At 41.8% G+C, this 24,388-nt stretch overlaps 2 protein-coding genes across 4 annotated transcripts; both read right to left on the reverse strand.

Moving 5' to 3' along the window:
* Positions 1-15: 15 nt before the first annotated feature.
* LOC6524933 lies at positions 16-2,657 on the reverse strand. Of its 2 annotated transcripts, none has more exons than XM_015190486.3 (2): positions 2,440-2,657; positions 16-2,370 (listed from the first exon to the last, which is right to left on the reverse strand). In XM_015190486.3, exons 1-2 carry the CDS (start codon positions 2,655-2,657, stop codon positions 1,062-1,064), a joined length of 1,527 nt encoding a protein of 508 aa, XP_015045972.1. In that variant the 3' UTR covers positions 16-1,061. The 2 variants fall into 2 exon arrangements, with proteins under 2 accessions (XP_015045972.1, XP_039233575.1); XM_039377641.2 differs by having other exon boundaries at positions 16-2,373.
* A 1,227-nt stretch (positions 2,658-3,884) lies between these two features.
* LOC26535260 (serine/arginine repetitive matrix protein 1) lies at positions 3,885-11,388 on the reverse strand. 2 transcript variants are annotated; one of them, XM_039377637.2, is made up of 3 exons: positions 11,263-11,388; positions 4,547-7,199; positions 3,885-4,443 (listed from the first exon to the last, which is right to left on the reverse strand). In XM_039377637.2, exons 2-3 carry the CDS (start codon positions 7,066-7,068, stop codon positions 3,885-3,887), a joined length of 3,081 nt encoding a protein of 1,026 aa, XP_039233571.1. In that variant the 5' UTR covers positions 7,069-7,199; positions 11,263-11,388. The 2 variants fall into 2 exon arrangements, with proteins under 2 accessions (XP_039233571.1, XP_039233572.1); XM_039377638.2 differs by lacking the exon at positions 11,263-11,388 and adding an exon at positions 10,269-11,236.
* Between the last annotated feature and the right edge of the window lie 13,000 nt (positions 11,389-24,388).

Genomic DNA, 24,388 nt, shown 5'->3' on the forward strand with positions numbered 1-24,388 from the left:
TAAGCAAATGCTAAATGAAATTTAAGGATTTTTATTTATTTCATCGCAAAACATTTGGGGTACACATTTATACATTTATTAATATATACGCTTAGATTTTGAACGAACATGCATACAAAAATATGGATTTCCTTTACATTTTCGATTTTTATCAATTTTGTATTGTTTTTGTTTTTTTTTTTTTGAATTGGCTTTCCAGGAATACCTAATATGGTACAATAATTTATTTTTCTAGACTAAAAAAAAATATTAGTATAGGTATCACAAATATATATATTTATGTATATATCAATACACAATTTGTAGCGAAATCTAATGTTTCAAAAGGATTATTGATAAACTCGTTGAAAGGAAATTGATTTTGCTTTATTGACGGACTTGGATGGGTCTGTCTCTTAGGTTGAGCTGGAACTTTGTAGAAGAATAACACCCTTCATTGGGAGGAACCGATATTATACAAAGACATCGCTCACATTTAACTTAAGTGGCATTTACATTTAAGTTCAATTTCAATATGAGTCCTCATCTGCTTTTTAGTTCTAATTCCATTTTAGTTAAATGTGCGATATTTCCATTAAAAATGCGATACACTAGTATTAAACACTGACTATTGAATCTGTATATGTACATACATTGCGAAATCGGGATTACAAGGATAATGCTAGCTTTAACGCAGCCAAACACGGTAATTGTAGGTAAAAATAAATAAATATTAAGCACTTGCATCGCTTGATGCTTATTAAGCTCTGGTTCTACAGTGTGTTTCCAAAAACCTTGATTCCTGTTTAATTGCTGTCTTCAACAACAAACAAAACAAAAAAAACACTCTGTAGAAGCATCGTCGAAATATTACAAACACACACACATGTATAGTTAGGAACCAGCGCAAATTCGGTGTGCGCTTTACTAGCACACGTTGTCCTTAAGTATATCTTGGGATTAAAGTATATATGTATATGTGACCTCTGTGGCGAATTTTCGATCCCTTTTTTCCTTCGGGATGAAGATAGAGGTCATCGTCTTGATGCGTTGATTATTATATTATATTGGGGATCATCCATTTAGCGTTGGGTCTCTCCAGAACGCATCTGTTCGCGACTTTCGCCTCGCTCGATGTACCAGTTGTTATTGTTGCGCTTCTGGTGTTTGTGGCGAGCGTTTCCTCGCTGCAGCATCATTCGTTCGTGCCACTCGCCACTGCCGCTATCGTTATCGTTATTGGGATTGCGTTCCTTGCTGTTCTCGTTGGAGTGCTCCTCGTTGGATTTCTTGGTGTTCTTATTGTAACGCCCCCGGTTATTGGAGGACTGATCGTAGTATTTCTTTTTACCATGCTCCTTTGAGTGATCATCTTTTCGGCTGCGGTGATCGTGTTCTTCATTCGGTCGCCGCTGCTTCCTGTCGTTCGAGTTGTACTCCTGCTTATACTTTGGCCTATAACGCTCTTTCGAACCATCCGCCAGCTTCGATGACTGGCCATGGGAAGTCACGGTTTGTGGACCATTATTATTATTCGCATGAAAACCTTTGGGATCAACGTTGTCTTCGGTATCCTCGGCACCAGCAAAGTTGCCCAGCTTCTCGGTGACCTTTTCAAACTTGTGAAAGGCTCCAGACTGCTGTAGCACATCATTGACGGCATTTCCAATCTCATCTGTTAGAGAATCCAGATGCTGCTTGTTCTCCAGACACATGCCAGCGATCTCAACGAACTGACCATCGGCGCACTGAAAGGGTTGCTTCAAATCGGCCTTGGTAATGTCCACGGGCTGAACCGAATCACCATTTCCTGGCCAGGCCTTGAAGGTCTTGCCCTTGGCACGACCAGCTCCCTGTCGCTGCATCGTTGCATCCTGTCCAGATGCGAGATAATGCAGTTTCTTGGCCATGATATCGATTTCGGCGCGCAGTAGATTGTTTTGTAGCTCCAGCTCACCCACCCGGCGCTCCAATTCGATCAGTGGTTTCTCCTCGCCGAGTACCTGCCATTCCGGATTCCGTAGTTTACCCACAAAGGCCAAAATGGCCAAAGTGGAGGCCACATAGAAGAAGGCGGTCAGGCCGTTTTGCACCAGCGGTGGCAACTGGAGTTCCAATTTGGAGCGCACTACGCTCTTGAAATCCTGCTGCTGCTGCTGCTCCGGTTGCGGCTCCCGTTCAGGATACTCCTTTAGCTGCTGGCCAGTGCTAATAGGGGCAATCAGTTCCATGGGACTAGTTGGCAAATCACCGAAACCCAAGTCACCCAATAGGGGTTCGCGCAAAAATAGATTGGGTGAGATGCGATCGGTACTCTCGCAATCGCTGATTATCGAAATACCATCGGAAATATCATCTGCCTGGGGATCCTCGGCCGCGGGCCTGTTGCATCTGCTTGGGATCAAAATTCCTGGATGAGTTTCTATATATCTTTCGGTAATCATCATCGTGTGATCTCACCTCTCGTTTTTCTGCTTATCCGCCCGACTGCTCGGCCTTAAATCCGTCACCTCTTCGTTCTTCGCCTCCAGTCCGTCATCCTTCTCCTTTGCCACTGGCAGAATGGTCCACGAGTTGAGTACCGACGATGAGGTGCTGCTCCCGAGAGACTCCTCACTCAAATTGGACCCGGTCTTAGTGCGCCCAATGTCTTCGCTCCTACTGCCCTCCGACTCCATCTTCTGCTCCGTCCTCTGTGAATTTAAAGAACATTTTCGATCGTTAATTTTTATTTTAAATAATAGAATATTTTCAATTCTTCTATAAATCTGTATTTTACCCCAATGTGCGCTCTTTACCCGGGGCTCGGCTATCAATACACTTAAGTAGCTGGTTTACATTCTACTTTTCAGGGGTCTAAAGACAACGGTCCCCTTGTTTCCGAACACCAAGTAGGAATATGTAGGTACTTAATTAAATGCCGTATAATCGGTGCAGTTAATCAATCTCATTGTTCTGTTTACAAGTGACGCGTAAAAGTTCTAAAATAGGAGGTCACTGAGAAGAGAGTAGTGACTTTTCCCAATTTTACCCTTTATTTTGACACTGACCTAGTAAAGAAAATCTTAAAGCTTCCTCGGAGTGAGCGAGAGAGCAGCTGACTTTTCACATGCGCGCTTTTCCGTTGGCGCAAGCGAGCAAGCAACAAATACGTCATAAAGGTAAATTTTGGGGAAAATTGCCAGGTTCTATTTTGCTTTCGCGTTTAATGGGCCTATTAGTACATCGACCTTGAAATCCATATATATGCCTACGTAAATGGCTATCTGGATAGCTGCATATGTATGTAATTTCACAATAAAGTTAAAAACAATGCAAATATATAAACATGTACATATGCAAGTTGTGTGGGTTGGCTGCATTCAAATTGGTATTTGGATTTTGTAATCGGGGTGAAACTTTAACGCACTACACACCTTTATATTTCAAACTATTTGCAACAAATAGCGTAGTCAAATAGACGGTTAGGTAAAATAGCACTAGCTATCTGCAGCGGTAAATAAATAAACTCTTTGTGTGCCCTAGAGATGGAAATACATATATCTATGGCGCTATCGGTTCAACCGATTTTTCTAGATTCTCATAACCGATTTCAAGCGCAAAGCAAAACACCTACCATGGCCTCAAACCGTGGCTTAGAACTCTACTACAGCAGAGTACTGAACCATTTCCATGACTTTCGAATTTGCATGGTAAAATTATTCAAATTCTAACGATGTTGAGCCTTTGTATATAAATTACTTAATTGTGAAGGTAGCCGGTAAAAGGGCTTTGCTTTCATACATATCGTAAAAACGTTTAATGTTTTAATTAAAATGCCTTATAAACAAGCAGTTCACTCAGCTTGCCTCAGTGCCTTAATAAAATGTATTGTAAACAAGAAGTTCATTTCACTCACCTTAAAATTATAATTGTTTTTCCATTATGCGCCGTACTTCCCCAGCTTCCGAGCTGAGTTCCCAGTCGGAGGCGTTGCCCATACCCATCCTTTCCTCCATATGCCGGCTTATGGTGCTGTTTCTGGACGTGGGCATGGCTTGACCCTTCATAAAACGCGGTGCTGGCACCGGATGAGAGATACGCTGCCGGTGCTGCGGTGTCCAGTAAATCTGGCTGGTCTGCTGGGCCGATTGGTCGAGGATGAGCGGAGTGGCCCGGCCATCCTGCATCATATAGCCCTGGGCGGGTGCCGGTCGCACGTAGGGCAGATAGTCAACAAGCTGGGCCACCTGAACACCCTCGCCCGTGTCCACCAGCACCAACTGGTTCAGCGGCACCGGCCTGGCCAGTGTTCCCAGCTGCTGATTGGATAAATACTGTTCGGAGACATTGGACAGCAAACTGTTCCGCTTGCTGACATGAGCGTAAATCGGTGATGGTCCGTCCACTGACATGCCGCTGGTAACATAGCGCCCCTGGGCGACGGGTAAACTCTGGACACGCTGTGGCACCTGTGGTCGAGCACTGGAGATAGAAGCAAAATAAGAGAAATCAGTGCTTTAATATTCAATGGCCATTAAGGTTATGAGGTTACATGTAAAGGTGTCTAGTAAGGAACATTACTTACCATTGATCATCCACGGAAGCGTAGGACACGGGCGAGACATCGGCGTTGGGCGGCGTTAGATGTCGCTTATAGATGGGCTGGAGCGGCGTCTTGGTTTCCGGTGCTCGGGTGATGCTCTTGCGGCAAAACTCCTTGACCTTTTCGAGAATCTCTTCGCGCGTGAGAAGTCCACCGATTCGACGCGATGGCATCTGCTGCGATTGCTCCTGGTTCGCGGCCCTTTGCCGCATTACCACCGGTGTCTGTTGACCTGGATTTCCAGCACTTGGCGTCATGTTGTCCAGGACACTCTGACATCGCGGCGGCTGTTGCTGCATTTGTTGCTGTCTCATTGGTGTACTATTGTAAACCATTAGTGGTCGGCTGCGACCACTGATGCCGGAGAAGGTGTTGCGCTGCATTGAGCCGCGAACAAAATTGGTTTGATCGGGATGCACTATCACCTGGGAGTAGATATCCTCGTTCGGTCGTTGTCTGATTGTCTGCTGCTGCAGTTGTTGTCCCTGCAGTGGCTGGGCATGCAGTTGCTGCTGCTGATGAAGCTTGTGGTAAAGCTGGCGATCCGTCACCTCTTTGATGGCCCGCAATTGGTCCCATTGGTTTTGGCCACGCACTGGCGTCGATGTGGCCACAGGACTGGCAGGCGCCGGCTGTTCGTGGTTGAATTGGCTGCGATCCACCGAAGTGGAGCGGTTGATACGACCCACCTGCTGTGCCTCTGGCCACTGACGTCCGGTATTCACACCTGGTCGCTCCAGTGTCGATCTTCGCAGGGTGTTGTCACCGTTTCGCCTCTGCAAGGTTGTGTTGTCACCGTTTCTTATCTGCAAACTGGCGGCACCATTTCGCATTGGCACATTCGTGTCACCATTTCTCCTTTGTAAACTTGTGTCACCGTTTCTGTTCTGCAAGCTGCTGTCACAATTTCTGGGACTTTTATCGATACCAGAATCAACGGTCGGTGATTGTACTTGCCCATTTGGGCGACGACAGTTAGGACTCTGACGCTCCAATAGAACACGACGTATCTCAGTGGGCACGTCCGCCTTGCGACGATAGTCCTCCTTCTCCAAATCGTTGAAGATACTCCGCGGCGATGGAGTTTCCGACTTGGTGGGTGTGGTTTTTCGCCGAGCTGGGAATATGCTGTTCGAGATCCGCTGGAGTACATTTAGCTTCTTGGTGTTGCTTTTGCGCAGGGCCGCCAGTGACTCAGCCACCTGTTGCCGTCGCTGCTCTGCCGTTTGCATGGGCGTCGAGGTCCTGGCGATTGTGGGCGTCGGTGAGAATAGCTCCCGCCTGGGCATTAGAGCCAGACCCTTGGAGTCCAGATACGCTTGGAACTCATCGGAGCTGATGGTGTTGGTGAAGGTGCCTGGCGTGGGCGAGGGTACATCCTCTGGCGCACTCATAGCCACCGGCTTCGGTTTGTCTGGACTTTGTGGCACAGAGGAACTGGCTGCCAACTCGTCACTGGACTCACTCTTCGTCAATGGTACATCGATGTCGTCCAGATCATCATCCGAGGTGATCTGTAGCTTCTTTACCCTCTCGTCAAATTTGCGAGCATTTTTCGTTACCTCAGCGGGATTGAATAAGGCACTGCTTTCTGGATCGGAATTGGTACCGGTGCGGATTTTCAAATTGGCCAACTCCGGGTAGTTTGGCTTCGAGCACTTCTTGAAAGTCGGCTGCGTTGGTTTCTGTAACTGCTGAGCCTTCTGGTTTGGATTCTGATTATGATTCTGATGGCGAGCCTGTTTACCCGTTCGCGTTTCCTTCAACGTCTGTTTTCTTTTGGGCAACTTGCCGGTCGCCTCCTTCAGTTCCTCTAACTTGAGACGTGCCAGCACCGAGGGATCATAGACAAAGTACGCATCCGGATTCTTGATGTATGTCTTCACATACTTGGATTGCTTGAGCACCTCCTCAGTGGTCACAAAGTCATCCGTCTGCGGCTGGGCACAATTGAGCTTACTTTTTCGAGTGTTGGACTCGTTCTTCTGCTGCTCCCGCTCCTTTTCGCGCTCCCGTTCACGTTCACGTTCACGTTCCCTAAGTTGCTGGGTCACGGTTTTGCGAACACTTAGGGTCGATCGTTTCGTTGGCACCGGAGGCGGTGTCTTCTTCTCCCGTGTGGCAGCTATGTTGCCATTGCGGAATGGATTCTTTTGATCCACAATCGGTTCACCGGTGGTGAACTTTCGAATCTCCTCGTCGTTGGGATTGAAGCTAACCGACTTTTTTGCCTTGGCACTGATGACTTCGATCTCGGTGAGATCCTCCGGACTTGTGCTGCTTCTAATTGGGCTATCCTTCTCCTTGTCTTCCTTCTCCTTTTCCTTCGCCTTCTCAAACTTCTCGAAGGGCTCTACGATTTTCAGAGGCGCGGTTATGTATGTCTCTAAGATATCTTGCTCTAATTTCTGCGAATCTTGGTCAACTGGTGTATCAATTTCCTGACCCTTTGATTCGTTTAGAGGACAGATTCCTTCGTTTTCGGCTGCAATGGTGTCAGACATTTTTCGATCAAGAGCTCGGGGGAGAATGGTGAGGGGGAAAACGAGAGGGCTTGGAGTGGAAGAGAGTTGGGAGTTGTTGTCGTCTGTGCACCCACCATCGATATAGTTGTCTGGGCTCTGGACAAGAAAATCTGCAAATGAAATATACATATAAATATATATTCGAATACAAAACAATGGAATTTCGATTCGCCGATTGTGGCAAATGCGTAGTTAGGGGAAAAAAAAAAACCCCTACATCTGGCTGGCAAGCGGGATAGCGAATGGAGTTTGGAAATCCCAAGGGCCCACCGAACACGACCTAGTAAGATGTTTGATTTTTGGTTTGGTGGGTTGCCCTGAGGATGGGACTTGTAATGAACGGCGCAGAACGTAAACAAATCGCGAGGGAATGTGTAAAAACAACAAAACATGCACGCAGGCCACCTGATGACTGACATTGACGATAAATGAACAATCGACCTCAATAAAAGCCAGGCAGCCAGGCAGCCAGGCACACATATGAAAAAGCATATGAATGTAAGTACGATCGAGTGTGTCTGCAATATAAATGTGTATGTGAGTATCTACACACATATGCAAGGCAGAATATCTACGTCTCGGGAATTTCACTTGAGCTGATCATTTAATTAAGGCCCCCCCCCCCACTGACCCGCGCCCCAAAAAAGGTCAAATAGCCCCCAATGGTACTTGACTAGCCTTTTTGTATCCGGCACTCTTAAAAACACAAACACATGAGTGCCACGCAAAGCTCTTTCAGTCTAGTTGTGCCACAGATTTGTATTTACCCCAGATAGCAATTAGTGTAATCGTTGTGGGTGAATGACGATATTAAAAAAGCATTTTCATACTAATACGTGGTGTATTCAAGTGAAGAATTGAGGTAAAGCTTGAAACTTAATGCTATACATTTTATAATTCTTAGGCAGTTTTAATCATATCAACAGAATTGCAGAAAGATGATATCGTATGGATCAATCTATTTGGGCCACATTAGTAGTTCTCGATTTTTGTAATTCGAATCGCTGATTCCAATTTGGCTGCAAATCATTTCCCATTGAAAAATCAATATTTTTTTTTTTTTTTGCTGTTTGCAACCTAGTTATTAGCGCTTCCCCGGTATCAAATTCGCAGAACTGCGGTTTGCTGGCCCGAATGAGCATATTGTCTACTAACCCACTGACAATTGCCACCTCGTGTCAAATGCAATGGCGGAGTCGGGTTCAGATATCTGAACTTATCTGTTAGAGAAACTGGTAAACTGGTAAACTGGTAAATTCAGTTGCAGTAATTATTGCACAGAAAATTACGTGACATCTGATGAGTGCCGCCGGCCCCATAAACCGCTGAATGCGGGGGCATTTGATTTTCCAATTGATTTGAATACGGCAGCCGGCTGCGATAATTTAAAAACGACTGACTTTTGTAGATCTTGCCGACCGCATCATGTCGGCAACGTCTAATAAGGCTGGTAATAAAAAAGGGTTGCCTCATCGTCATCATCATCATCATCATCATCATCATCATCATCATCATCATCATCATCATCATCATCGGTAACTTGAGCAACAGACTCTAAAAGTAACTGAAGCCAAATGTGAAGCTACGATGGAAGCCAACCGAAATGGTGGCAAAAAGGCAATTAAAAAGAAGACGACTGAACGAGAGTGAGCAGTTTTAAGTAAATTTGTATACGTATTACGTATACGGTGGGTCTCATGATATTCTCACGAATTTTGATAATTTAGATAAGGCTGATGTAATAAATTCATTCATATGATAGGTAGCTAAGTACCCTGAAATAAACTAAATGGCAAATGGAAAAAAAGCCATTTAAGGCACATATTAAGAAATAGTTTTTATACATCATCAGAAGTAGGAATCAAAAATACAACTGTTCTCGTTATTCGCGAATATCTGACTACGCCTTAGGGCAGGCAACATCTTTTGCAACATTAGTGTGCTTTCGCGGCTAGAGGATATACACAATTCGGCTATCCCGAACATAATTCTTTCCCGGCTTATTTTTTTTCGCTGAGCAAGGGCCTCGTCATCGTCTTGCCAAACTCGCATGTTGGCAAGATACACACATATATGGATGTCCGTATGTACATATGTATGTACATACATACATACGTACGAAAGGTTGTAGCTGTGAGTAATTTCGAAGGTTGAGCCATACTAAAATGCACATTCGATCGGTGTTTTGTTAAAGTAAAGCCTGTTAGTACGTTTCCCCGGGCAGCTGCTCCGGATCGATCGCTTTTTTTTATTTTTATTTTATTTTATTTTTTGCCTTCAGCTTGCAAAAGATTAAGCCCTGCGATAAGATAGTACCCATTATCTAAGCAAACACACCAATACACGCGCATGGGTTTGCCACAGTAATCGCTTGGAATAATTTGAATTCTAATCAGAGCGGAAGAGGGGGATGGAGATACTCCAATCAGAGACCTTCCCAGTCAGACGTATCTATTCAACAAAAAAGTTGTACAATTCTCCACGTTGTTAATTTATGCCATATACGTACATGCATACGTACATACATATGTACGTAAGTGTAAGTTTGCATAGAATATAGCAATGGAATGACCGCGAAATTGATATGTTATTATTATGCAAAGCATTTTCGATATGATTCTAGGTTTGATCAAATACAAGTTCTTTTACCATAAATGGTGCTTTCAAATGGTTATTCAGTTGGTATTCAGTTCAAAAGCAGGACGATCTAGATACTGAGCCATGAAGCCATTTAAAGAAACCACGTCAAAGCCAAAATATTTAACACATCTGCAGTGCGCTTCGAACTTGCGAAATTTGGATGCGCTGGCGCTAACAAGATTATTTTGTATGAAAAACTGCACCCACTCAATACATATACATAAGTATGTATGTATGTATGTATGTATGTCTTGGGAGAGAAATAACCCCTTGAACAACTCACAAGAAAATCGAACGAAATTTTACACTGGGCAGGTTTGAAAAAAAGGTTTATAAAAAGTTATATTTATTATAAACAAAAATACGAAAACAAGTCAACATTTTAAAGAAAAATACAAATACTTTGTAATAATTATGTGCCCGAAAAGCCTCTTGAAATTTCATAAATTTGAATGTGTATTAGAACAGTTGGCTATTTCTTTTAGTGTACCTCTACCGCCCATAGCACGGATCGATTTATGGCATAAATTTACCCTTACCACCACGGAACTGGGAATTGCATCCCTAATTCCGCATGGAATCTCGTTCCATAGAGATTTTGGACTTCGTGTTCCCAAAATGAATCAGTGTCCGATTGGGAAGAGCCCGTATTGAAGGCAACTGTGAAAGACATTAAACTGCAGCCGATGCTCTCATTTGCTTTTGCCTTTTCTGGTTGGACCTAGGCTTTCTTGCTTTTGCTTTATGCTTTTTGCTTTTTGCTTTCTGCTTTCGTCATTGTTATGGTTATTTGCTGTTGCTATTGCCGTTGCGCACAGTTGGGTTAATATTTCGAAAATAAGCCATAATTGTGTGTCTCTGCCACCATTTTGTGGTTTGAGTTGAGTTTGTGCTTGCTTTGGTTATTTCCTTCTTTTTTTTTTTACATTTATTTTTTTTATGTTTAATGCTTAATGCGCCTCGTTTTTTTTTCCGTTGGTTTGGCAGCAAGACGGCCAAAGTGTGAGTTCGGATTGGAGTTCATTCACCGCGCAGCAACGGACAGATGCCAATAAGAACATCCCAGATCCCAGTTGGACTTGAAGAAAACCCCCAACGTTATTTCTTCTTTTTTTTTCACAAACTCTTGCTTTAACCCGCACTCACTCACGAATACAACAAAAACAAAAAAAAAAAAAGATACAAAATCATACAGATACAGATACACACTCGCACTAACGTTCGTTTACTCACACAACCACTATAAACAATCGGTGGTTGAGATCCCCAAAAACCCCTCCCCCACCGAACCAACAAATCCACCACTGTTTTTGTGTTTCTCTGTTTTGAGTATTATTAATTTCGCCGTACATCGTATCGTACAATGTGTTACAAAGCCAAAAGCCCGAAAAAACAGTCGAATATTTTGCCGTACTTGATGGAAAAGTAAATATAACACACAGACGCAAAGACAGTTAGACACACAGGGCCAATATACAGATACGATCCGTACATGCGGTGTGATTGTATTCGACTTTATTTAACGACAATTACCTAAACAAACGTGAACAATAGCGGCGGTACGACGACGCGCACTTAACAACAAAAAGTACTCCGGCGTTCGGGAACGGGAAAACCAAAACAAAAAAACACGTCCGCTCACCACAATAGTTCAAAGGCGACTGCGACGCCGGCAGCGGCACAACGATTTTGACGGCGAATGGAATCCACAATGCGATCCACTGTTAATAACATAAGACAAATTTTAACATAAAGAGAATTTCTCTGTTATTTCTGAATTTTATTTAAATTCCAAAAAATATTATTTTTTTTTTTTTAAATTTGTTAATTCTTTTAAATTAAATTGTATTTATATTTATTGCATCGCTGTATTTGCAGCGTTGCCGGACTGGCGGGACTTACACCGCAAAAATCGGGTGAAACATTTTATAATATTAACGGAATTATAGTATTATTTTAATTTTTCGTAAATTTGTATAAAAAAAAAGGAAATGTTTCAAAATTAATGTTTATAACGAGCCCGTGAAAACTTCTTGTCCATGAACAAGAAAATGCTTGGCAGCTTTCAAACAAAAATTATGAGAAACGTTAAACTTGAAGAATACAAAATTATACAGGAGATTTCTTATAGTGTTGCTTATTTTGGTTCTTCTTCTTCAAGTAAGGATATTTCAAGACGTTGCCAATCCTTAACAACGGTTTTTTAGCCAACATGGGATGCAGAGCTACTTTAAATAATATTTTTGTAAAATGGTATAAATTCAATAGAGCGTTTAGAACGTTTTTTTGACAAGGCTTTTTCTAAAAATATTGCATTTTCTTAATATAAGATAGTACGGCTTAAAAGTACTGTTTAAGCAAAATCAGTTGGTATGGCAACGCTCGTAAGCCATTTACACCGTGCGTCGATTTCCTGTAGAAAACTGCGTAGAAATCCGTGAAGCGCCATCCAGCGGAAGGTATAGTTCTGCAAGAGCGCTCCGCATTAGCAAGTTTTGGAAACATTTCACCGCCATCTGTTGTTGTTTATCCAAAACACACTTGAGAAAGTATGTTACAAAAAAATATTTTTTTATTAAATTACTATAATTTTAGGGTTAGCCGAAGTCGAGAATCTGTCACTCCAACAATTTTGCAAAAATTATTAAATTTCTTTCTTGCTAGCTGATTAACGCGTATCTGATAGTCAACATGAATACGAATGAAAAGCTATAATGTTTTTAAGTAGTTTATGCAGGCAAATAAGTCAAAGAAATGTGAAGCACATGAGAAATAGAATCAGAAACTTTAATTAATATGGGCATACCTAACTCGCAAGTTTATAATTAGTTATTTTATTTTCACTAATAAATCACTATGAAATGGAACTCAATTGAATTCACTCTGGTTGCATTTGGTTTCTTTACATAATATACTTATCTAGTAATGACCCCGATTGTAAGCAAGCAATTAACCAGCATTTTACAGAGCTATCCTTGGATTATCGGCTTGCATTAGTGTGAGAACTGTTCCAAAAGGCGATTTTGTGGGCATGCCCCGCGGAGATCCGTGGACAATGCCAAGGGCATGGCCTCCGTTCGCTTAACTGGCAATCTGCGCGTAATGATGGTTCCAGGATTTAGTCGGCCAATCAATCGATGGTCGCATAGAGTTTAACATTTCCCTGGCGCGCTTAATTCGGGGGTTCGGTTACGGTACTCGAATTGCCCGATTTCGATGGCGAATGGACTTATGGACTGAAAGTACTGATGAACTGATGGACTGATGTCTGGTTTGTGGTGTTTTAGGTGCCGGCGTATCGCATCAGCCTCATATGCATATATACTCTTTTTTATTTCACAAGCCGGGAATTTCGTTTTTCGTCTTTGGCTTTAGCTTTACCTTTGGTATTAGCAGCGACTTTGACTTTGGCTTTACCCACATAATTGGTCTTGGGGTTGGCCTCGCCATGGATGCTCCATGGATATGCTTACATATTGGTATCGGATCGCTTCGCATCGCATCTCATCGCATCGCATCGCATCGTATGCCGACCAATTTAGGTGGGCCCCCAATTTAAGTGATAATGATTATGCGTTTGCGTCGACTTCCCATATTCTCCCAGTTAGGAGCTTCAGTTCCCAGCTAAAGTCTGAGCCAAAACGCAATCTCGCAGGTCCCGAATCTCAAAACTGAGAGCCATGGCCAAAGCCAAAGCCAAAACCGAAACCAAAACCCAAGCCAAAACCCAAAGTTAAACCCAAACCAAAACCAAAACCGAGCCCATGCTATGGAGTTACTGTGATTTGTGGTTAGTTGCAGCTTCTGTGCTACGTTTAAGCCATTGGAGCTGTCAGGTCTACGTTTGACTTTAAGGCTCATTACGTCAAAAAGAGGCAGTGAAAAAGTATCGTTAAAACCTTTGGCGATCTGTGGGAAAATTCTCTTCACCATAATTTGCATTGGGCTCAATTAAATTTGCTTTGCTGTGCTGTGGCTGATGCTGTTGCTGTTGCTGTTGCTGTTGCTGTTGCTGTTGCTGCTGCTGCTGCTGCTGCTGCTGCCTTGTACCCCCAATTCATAATATGGACATTAACAGGAAATTGATGTTATTGTCCCGAGCCGCATGCATGAAGTTCGCATTTTGCACTTTGCATTTTGCATTTGGCTACCCATATATGTATGTGGACACAAAGAAGCTACCTGAATTATCCAAGTGTCCTTCTAATTGCATTTGGTTGCGGGCTAACATCTCCTCACCACAACTTATTATTTTAATGGCCTCAGTTGCCCTGTTTGATGTGCTACCAAATTTTCGTACCTTTTTTTTTATTGCATTTCTTAACCAATAGTATTGCAGTTTAATGCGAAATTTGCATGATTAGAGTATAAATTTATTTGCATGATTACCAAATTATTAAGTTCATTTAAATTTCAATGAGTTTTTTTTTTTAAATTTGTAATCTGAATATACAGTAGCAATTTTTAATCGACAATATCTTTTATGATTCGAGTTAAATTTGTAATGCGAAGAAAGCCAGGTACTCATGAAAATAAAAATATAATCAAAGAAGCCGTTGCTCAAATGAATGCTAAAAGTGTGATTAGAAAGTGCAGATGCACTTCATCCATCTTCTTGCTTTAATTTCCCAACTATAAACACACTTCCGATATGCTTCATTACCAACTGGATGGCCGTTCACAGTGATAGTCCATTTCTATTGCCAATCAAATCCATCTTCGGAATGATCTTGCGATTTTCCCAACCGCCAAATGGGCTACAGATCTGAAAAGCACCTCTAAACGCAGAGTTTAATATCTGCATTATTACATCCCAGGAGAACCGTGAAAAAACCATAAAAAAATGAACTTGTAGCCAAACCCACGAGTCCCACCAACGCCATTTCAACGCCTCTCCCCCGATCCAGAATGCAGTATTCGCCACTGAGTATCCAGTATCCAGTATCCAGTATACAGTATACAGTATCCACTACGAAGTACCCCAATGCACCGTGGCCAGGCACACCGTTCAGGTTGCATTTATGCACATAGAGCGCCAATTCCCGCTCCACCCAGTTCAGACGTCTTGGAGCGGCAGATGGAGCTGCATAAAGCGGTTTGGGGGCCCAGCATTAAAGCTCCCTAAGTTAATGAATACTGTGTTTCATAGCCTGCCGCAGAAGGCCGAAGTAGTCTTTTACAGCTTCCGACTGGAATCCGTTTTGGGCACTGAAAATCAGCCTTAATATAGCGCACAGAAGACTGCACTGAGAGAAAGAGGGGTTGGAGATAGTTGCATATGCTATTTTAGATTACATCGTTTACAGTTCAATATGAATCTGCTTTTGTCAAGCTTATTTGCATTTTACATACAAACCTAAAAATGCTATTAGTAAAATTATCAAATTATCTGTCTTAATCTTTCAGAAATTTCAGCCTTCGAAATCTCGTTTCTTATGGTTCATAAAGGTAAGTGAATAAATGTGAATTCTAAGGCCAAGATCTATTTCTCTATTAATATTTTATTTAATATTAAAATATTTTAATCATTGTGCAGTTCCTTATGTATTATATTATTTAGAGAGATTTCCAAGAATGTTATTCCTAATTTGTAAGGTGAAAAATCAATTTGAGAGTGTTTTTTTTCACTGGACCTGATGCTTTCTAGCAAATGGATTCCAAGGAAGGTCGTGCAGTGCAAAAGTGCCGCCGACCGATCTCCTCCACAACCGCATCCGCACATAATCATCATCATCGACATCCACATGCAGCGAAAAAATGAGGAAAAATTGAAAAAAAAAAAAAAGAAAAACAAAAAAGAGGCAGCAAGCAAGTGTAGGCGTAATTGTTTTATGTTGATCGCTTCGCTACCCAAACTCTTTTGCTTTTACCACGATTGACTGCATGTGACGATGTGTATGTGATATGATCTATAGTAAAACTGGATATGGCTTTCAGCCATTTAGCATCGCAGTTAAATCAAACTGCACTTGATCCGTAAAGCGTATTCGTCTCATTTCATTTCCTCTTCTTTTCCCCTTTTTTTTTTTGTTTTTGTTTTTGTGCTGTAGTCAGCCAAGTAAATGCAAGAACATTTTCAATTTTATGCTAATTAGTTTGAATTGGCTTCGGCTGAAAGGCAAAAGGGCCCAATGCAAAATAATGGCCAAGTTGAGAGCGCCTTCAGTGGCAGAATGGCTGTGAATAAAACGCCTACCTACACAGATAAAAAAGGGAAACAACTCGATATCAATTTGGTATTGGATATGTATTTGCATTTTCTTTTGATCTTCTTGAGGAGATGGAGTTGGCTGGGACATCTTACCATTGGAATTGATAGTAAAATGGTGACGGTCAAATGTGAATCTTTAAGCATTCGTAGCTCTAAGGTGGAAGACATTAGGTGTACTTTAGTACATTAGGTGTAGATTAAATCAAGAAAATCAGTTGCTGAACTAGTTAAAGCTTGTAAATGCACAACTTTTTCATTCTACATATATAGTTTGATCCATCGATCCATCATTAAATATGCTGCAGTATATTTTGTATTATTACTCGGCCAAATAAAATAAAGGAAACACGGGTCGCATCTGCGATATGAGGGCCACTTAAGAAATCAACAATAATAACTCTGCATGAAGATAAGCCTCAACATCGACAGCAACCCTTTGTCTTTTTGGGTGACTGGTGAAAAACTCTGGTTATCCGATGACCATAATTCGACCCGACTGGTCCGCTCCACCATCCATCCATATGTATATACACACACACACACACACACACATATATATGTTTATATAATACATATATAAATGTTTTCGCAACCTGACCCTTCGCTCTTATCGCTGTAATTCCAACGGCATACAGCGAATTAAATGCTTAGTTGAACAAAAAGGTTCTCGCACAGCCTTTTCAGCAATGTTAAAGACTTTTAAAACTTGCCAAAACAGAGGGGTCGCATAAAATATCGACAATTTGATACCCTTTTGCAAATATACTTACGCAATTATACTTGTGCTTTTCTTTTTATACCTATATCATATATACTTGAATTTCATTGTTTTTTAAGAGTTTTTAATTACAATAGACACTTTAGAAATTGGCAATGTTCTGCTCCATTATATTTCTTTAGTATTTAGGCTTTGGCTGCTTTTTTTGCTCTCTTGCTCTTTTTTAAAAGAATTGAGCAGCAAATGTGAATAAGAAATATTTAATACATCACCCGTGGCTGTGGCAGGACAATAAAAGGAGTCGGAAGTGCTGGAAGAAGGGACCTGGGTCAGGTGTGTAAGCCTTAGCGGTTAAAATCGCATTGACGTGTGTGCCAAAAGAGCGTAAAACCTCAAACACGTTGTTAAACTTTTATGCGTTACTGTTGAACCGGAAACGGAAATCTAATAGACCAAAGCATGCATAAGTGATGAAGCGAGAAAAAGTGGCCCAAAAACCCATCAAATCGAAGGGGACGAAGATGGAAAAGGAAAACCCTTTTCAATGCTGCCCAAAATCTTATCAGCGGCCAAAAGTTTTGCACGTCACGTTTCCCACTTTGCCAAGCTTGGGATTTTCCATTTTTTTGTTGCTGTTTTCCTGTTTTTTTTTTTTTGCTTCCATCATTTTTGGTTCCCCTTTTTAAGCTTGACCTTTGAGAAAAGCAAAGGGTCGAGCGAGAGGCGTCTTTGAGGCAAAACTTTGCCACAACCTTCCAACCTTCGCGCACTACCCATACGGTTAAAGGCAGTTAAAGGATGTGCAGATAGCCGGAGGATGGGGGCAGGATGTTGGGTGGCACGGCCTTGATATTGTGAACACATGTTACGGGGTAGATTACCTTGTCAATCGCTTCGTTGAACGATTACTTCTCCAACGTTGGCAACTGAAAGCCATGCAGAAAACAAAAAACTAAAAAAAAAAAAAAGAGTAAGAGAAAAAAGCTAAGACAGGAGACCAAAGTCATCCGGTTTTTGGGGAATAGATTCATGACTTCCTTCCTGTTTTATCTGGTGTACAAACTAGAAGGCATATATTTCACCACCTCGAGGATCTGATCGCGCGGGACCAGACACAAAAAAAAAAGAAAAAAGGAAAAAGTTCCAGCGATGACATTGTTTTATTTCTCATTTCACAGGCTATACAATAAAACCCACCTCCCTGCGCTCCAGCGACGGTAAATGCTTTGGTTTGGTTTCGTTTCTCTGCCGAATCCGCATCATTGCTTCCAGTTGCACCCCGTGGTGCAAACATTGGCGCCCGAGAATCCAATTCAGACCGTTTTCGCTGCTCCTCTTCCTGCCAAGGTGTAACACCAAATCCTCTACCATTTCATGATTTTACTTCCTTGTCAAACGAATAATTCTTAATTCTTAGTCTATCGCCAAAGTAGTTACTATTTTCAACTCTAAACTCTAATGCTGTTCATATATTAAACACAACCCTTTATACATGTTATTTTTAGTTGCGAAAATTAAGAGCGAACCAAGTTAAATAATATCTATATAAAATGAAACTGGTTGTTCGATTCAAAAATCTGAAGCTCATTGGTGAGGCGACGTGGCGGAACCAGCGAATCGCGATGCAGGCAAAAGGACCCAGGTCATTTGACTCGCTCTTATGCCATTTAAATGAATGTGACGACAGGATGCCAATGATCGTGGTCGGCCGGTGCTCGGTGCCATTTATTTTCGAGCAAGTCAATTATAAATTATGATTACAGTGATCACAACGTTTATGGCATGTGGCTGTGACATTACATTCCCATCGCGTTTGCAATCGCATTCAGATGGGCTTACCTCTTTATTCCATCGATTAGTTGAGCATTCGAGTTGAGGATTTTTAGTTAGCACATAGATATACGAAATATAGGGGTGTAAAGTTCATTTTACATAGCCCATTAAGTATCGCCGAGTTAGCCGGTCGGTCACAACATTTTTGTCGTTAATAATTTAAAATGAACTTTGTTGGGCTGTTGTTTGTGGGCTGCCTTTCATTCGCCATTCGCCATTCGCCATTCTTCATTCTTCAACGCCAAGTGGCCGTAACGATTTTAGACGATTGACAGCTAAGAAGCGGGTGTCCACACACAGAGAGAGAGCCTTTTGCCCTTTTTATCAATGCCGACAGGTTTGCAGCTGTTGTTGTTACCTTGCCGCCAATGTATCTGTCTCTGCTGCTAGCCAGTTATGTTTGTCATATTTTATGGGCCGGTTACCTCTGGCAGCTCACTGCTGCGACCCACGTCCAATGACCAGCGTATCCAGCGTATTCAGTGTGTCCAGTGTGTGTCCAGTGTGTGTCCAGTTTGTGTCCAGTGTGTGGAGTACCCATTGTCCCGGTCGTAGCCCCCGAGATTCTCTTCCTGTGGCCACTGGCCAGCCACATAACCGCAAGTCCGCCCCCTTTGCTCGAGTGATATATATGACAACGGATTTTGTTTTAGTGGCATGGGTGACAATCCCTTTAGAAACCTTAATTTATTCACGCATGTCGGCGAAATGTGCCCCTTACACGCAATTCAAGAAGAGCGGCTAGTCAGTGTGCAAGACGTCTTCCCAGAAAACAAGGACGGCGATAAAGACAAAGACAAAGACAACAATAAGGCAGACAGTTCTCTCTAGAGGCATCCATATAAATGCTACAATATTGTCGTAAACATGAATATTTACCCTTAAACGTATTAGGTTAAATGTTTTAATATTCATTGGCAAACCAAATGCTGTTTTATGAATCATTTTCTACGCCTACGTTTTGTCTTTGACCAACATGGCGGATGAGTAATATTAGGGTGTTTAGGATTACACTTTTAAAATCGCCTCTAAAGTCACTCACAATCTTGAATCAGCAAAACAAATAAAACAACTCATTGCGGGTTCTTAAGGAACATGACTTTGAGAACAGACTGAGATTTTCCCCCACCATGCCACCTTTGTCTCATGCCATTTGTATTACCTTTATTAACGATACTATTCACTATTAAGTCAACTCCTTATCCAACCCATTCCAATATTCCAGGGTAAGGGTGTGCGTAACACATTCGCTTGGCCTAATTGACTGCATTATTTATGAGATGTGCCCAAGACATGGGATTCTTGGTCGGACATGCAGGAACCACAGTGGACAACTCGAAAAGGGGTTGACATATACATATGGTGGGCCACTCGCCCGTTGGGTTCAATCACTGGTCGGTGGGGTGGTCAGTGTTGGGTGATTGGAAGTGGGAAGTCGGAAGTCGGAAGTCCGGACGGAAATCGAAGATGTGGGTGCTGGGATTACACTATTTCGTCTTTTTTTGCGGCCATAAAATATGCACGAAGTCAATTTACCATAACGGAATGTTGCTGCTGTAATCCTTTGTGATTACACTGTTCAATAAGTTTGGCATATGCTGCAGAAAGTATAGAACCTCAACATCATATTTACTATATCAAATATAATTTCGAAATTAGCTTTGGAAACATATTACAAGTAAAGACATAAAAACATGAGATTAAATCAAAAATTGCCTATATTATGCTACATTTTTGTAGGAGTGTAATCAACTGACTTGGCGATTGATTTGCGAGACAGCAAAAGTAGTGAGGTCCATTAATTAAACGAAAAGTTTTGTGATACACGTGCTGCCCTCTTCTTGTTAACAACAAAATCCTTTGTCAAAGCCCAAGACCATTGAGCAAGTATTGTACGTGTATATCTATGCTGTGTAATATTACGCAGAGGCGATGGTCCCTGAGATTTAAATTCAGATACGAATCTGAAAGTTACTCGCACATTTGTGATATACAGCCATTTTCGCGCCGCGTGAATCTCAATCCTGGACAGGGGAAAATAAATTACTTTAAACGGTTCCGAATAGCAAATTGCTGATTGTCATTTCAAAAGCCACACATATCAGTGTCAATGACTGCGGACCAGGAACCTGGAGCCTGCAACCTGGAGCCTGAGACATTGGACGCTGGACGCCCTGCATCTCTGCTGGGCCCAGAAAGATTATGGTCTTGGGGTCTTCAAGATTGGGAAACCGGACGCTGTGTGTGTGACTGAGCGAACTTTAAATGACGAATGACCACAGCAAAACGCAGAGTGAATCGGGATCACAAGATGTGAGACCAGAACGGCAATAATACGAGCTTGGGACTTGGGACGATTCGCGGGAATTGAGATTGGGATGAATTTTTATAATTGAGCTGAGCAGATTTTTTAATCCCTTTCTGTGCTCCACTGCTAGTTTCGTTTTGGGGCAAGATTGACCCACGGCAGAGGCAATTCTCGGGGCAGAAGTGTTCCCCTGAGGCGGAAATCTTCCTTTAGCGGGTCAACAAAAAAAAAAATCGGAAATTGTAGATCATTTAAATCGTTTATCAACCGAAAGTATTCCCTTGAGCCTTACAGTTTAATACTATTTAGCTGATTTAGCCATTTGCAACCATTAATAACCAACTCGCTAGCTTAATCAGCGATTCAAGTATTTTGTGCAATCTATCAGAACTTGACATGCAATGTTCCTACGTTCTCAACGTAAAGTGCAGTTTTTGGTTTTTTTTTTGTTTCCTAGAGCATAAATATCAACAATTTTCTTCACCGATCTGCGCTTGAGATTGACCAAAACTATTCCAGTGGATACAGTAAACCACCGCCATTGGCCTGAATTATTGACATCTGGTCCCATGCCATCAATCTCGCAGAAGATTATAAGGACTATTGGTGTTGTTGCTGCTGCCGTTGCAGTTTGCTTCTTTTTTTGTGCATTTTTTTTTTTGTCTGTTATTTTTTGTTTTGTATTTTTTTCTTTTTTTTTTTGTGCTTCTGAGCCAACCTTCTATCACACAGGTACACTGCATTCGTGGAGTTGTTCGGGGTCCAACTTTAGCCCCGGCCAAAGGCAATTTCACCGTCTGACCATCGATCCCTTCTGTTTAAGCCGCATGCGGTGCACTATACTATGCCATACAATACCATTCTATACCAAACCATACCATACTATACCAATATGAAAGAAGAAGTTCGGTTGACGATGCTGCCAACGTCAATCGCTGGACTTCAGTTGGGATGTTGGATGTTGGGGCGGTGGAGAACTGCCATCGTATCGAGAGCGTGTAGCAAAATTCGTGCCGTGACCGCCCCTTTCAATTCTGTATTATCAGATTAGCTTTTTTTTTCTTTTTTGTGTGTGTGTGCGGTTGTTGTTGTTGTTGTTGTTCATAAGCCATTTGTTGTTGCAGTTTTTAGTAGTTGGTGCAACAGCAACAGCAGCAGCAGCATCAACGGCTGCTGCACTGCAGTAATGCTATTGACCGCCAGCATTAAATTACGATTGGGAGTCGTGGCAGCCGGCCACAAGATGCCTATGATGCCGATGATGACACTGCTCGTTTACGAGAACTCTGGGGCTGCTGGTATGCGTCTTTGGGGTCTTTGAATGTGAATTAGAGCCGGGTTAACGTTCACTCCACGACAGGTGCACTTAAAGAAGCACTGAGGCCAGACCGTAAAAAAAATACGAAAATACCCACAAACGAACGAAATCGCTATCTGGAAGTGAGGCATATGACCACGGATGAACTTACTGCATCAGATCAATTAGACAGTTTCCAAGGAGTTCTTCAGTGGTTATAGAGCAAAACAATCTGGCCAGATTTTTACTTGCATTAGAGGATATTAATTGGATATTAATGAGATTTAGAAAAAACTATAATATTTTCCTATTTATTTATATGTTCTATATATTTCAGCTGAAGTTCTTAGTAATCACTAATATAACAGTTTATATATTCTATATATTTCAGCTCAAGTTCTTAGTAACCACTAATATAACAGTTTATATATTCTATATATTTCAGTTCAAGTTCTTAGTAACTACTAATGTAACAGTTTAATTTGGAAAATGATACTGAAGAGGTTGCTGATATGTTGAAATTCAATTAAATTAATTTCAGGTGGTACCTTATGTAAATGATAAATTGTGCTGCTATGCATGACATTATAATTATCTTAAATATGCGTATTGACAGTGAGATTAGGCAAAGTTTAAAAAGGTTGAGAAGCATTTAAAAGGAACAACACATTCGCCGTGCCCCCTGTGTGTGTTGGCCGTTTTTGTTGCCATTTGCTGCTTGTTTTCTGCGTGTTCGCTTCGGGCTGAACGATAACATTGTGGCAATTTTATTTACCCACAATCTGTTGTTTTTCCTCATAGAACTCGAGACCGGGGCGCCAAGAGCCAACAGGATAGCCAGGATAGCCAACTGCAGGCCTGGCTAGGAGCTGTAGTTGGAGTTAGAGTTGGAGTTGGAGATGGAGTTGAAGTTGAAGTTGGTTGGAATATAGTCAGTGGCACAGACAGGGACCCAAACCGAGTACGAGTCCAAGTCCGCATACGGGTACGAGTCCTGGCAAACAGGAAGGAAGAGAGCGGATTTCAGCGGAAGGAAACACTAAAATGTTACTTTAAATAAATTGCACCACACCGGAGGCTCGGTTCGGTTTGGTTTGGTTCGGCTCTGCTATTTTCTAGACACAAAAACCTCTCCTTTACTGTCCTCGAAAAAGGGGGAGGTCATTGAAATGTGGCTATATGGCTGTATAGCTGTATAGCTATATGGCTATATGGCTACATGGCGATATGGCTATATGGCCATGCCGATGGCAATGGCGATGGCGATGGCGATGGGGATGGTGATGGTGATGGCAATAGCTAGATGGTGTTACTACCAGTATACTCGTGCCAATGTATTCAGCCTGGGGTTGGTGGGTTTGCCGGGTGTGACATGGCCAACCACACACATGGATTCGGATGGGATGGCACCCATGTGTACTTCTATGTATCTACATATGTCTGTGCATATACTATATCCCTACGTATGTATATATCCATATAATAGATAGGAGCGAGCGCACACCTTCCTAAAAACCCGGACGGACTGCATGTGCAGTATCGTATCTACTGGCGCACCGCACCGCACCGCACTGCATTTATTTATTTGGACACTAACGCCCTCGCAGCCAGGGCAGCAAAATTTACGAGCTTCCCTTAATCGATCTAAAATTAAACGGCTTGCTGGAATCAACCCTTTTTCGTGTGGAGTAAGGCAGCAAAAAACAGCGAACTTCCACTTTCCACCTTCATGCATTTTAGCTATCTGCAATCCTAATTGTTATCAACAATTTGCAATTCTTCTTCCGCAAAACTATCGCTCCAAAGCGCTCAAGTTCATGCGAATTTGCCTTTTTCCTGTGCAATTCGTTTATGTGCCAAATTTATGGCTTGAATGCACATTACATTGTCTAAAAGATACGTGCATAACATTATATATGTATGTGCAGATAATGAAGCAATGTCAAAGTACCATCAATCTTCTTAAACTAGGCTCAGAACAATGGAAAACTTGTTTTTTCTAGAGAAAATTGGATCCATTTATACACAAATTTATTCTTAAAAGCCAAGAAAGTATCTAAAGGAAAACAAACAAAATAAATATCAGTAATAGAATTGCAAAACAATAAACAGGAGATTAACTTAATAGAGAGAATAACCTAAGTATCGGAAAATTCTTATACAAATTGCGTAGCCATAAAAAAATTGTTTTACTTTGTTTTCTTTTTTAAAGCAATAGTTGTCAGTTTTAAAACTATACCCCGATAAATGCATCGCAGAGTGAAGTTCCAATTCCCAAAACACAAACAGAGA

Source organism: Drosophila yakuba, chromosome X (assembly GCF_016746365.2).
Source record: "Drosophila yakuba strain Tai18E2 chromosome X, Prin_Dyak_Tai18E2_2.1, whole genome shotgun sequence".
Classification (NCBI taxonomy): domain Eukaryota; kingdom Metazoa; phylum Arthropoda; class Insecta; order Diptera; family Drosophilidae; genus Drosophila; species Drosophila yakuba.

Coding starts and splice junctions, on each gene's coding strand:
- LOC6524933 (XM_039377641.2), bottom strand. CDS start 2,657: ATGGAGTCGGAGGGCAGTAGGAGCGAAGACATTGGGCGCACTAAGACC. Junction 2,374..2,439: donor GATAAGCAGAAAAACGAGAG/GTGAGATCACAC, acceptor TTTGATCCCAAG/CAGATGCAACAGGCCCGCGG.
- LOC26535260 (XM_039377637.2), bottom strand. CDS start 7,068: ATGTCTGACACCATTGCAGCCGAAAACGAAGGAATCTGTCCTCTAAAC. Junction 4,444..4,546: donor GCTTCCGTGGATGATCAATG/GTAAGTAATGTT, acceptor TTCTATCTCCAG/TGCTCGACCACAGGTGCCAC.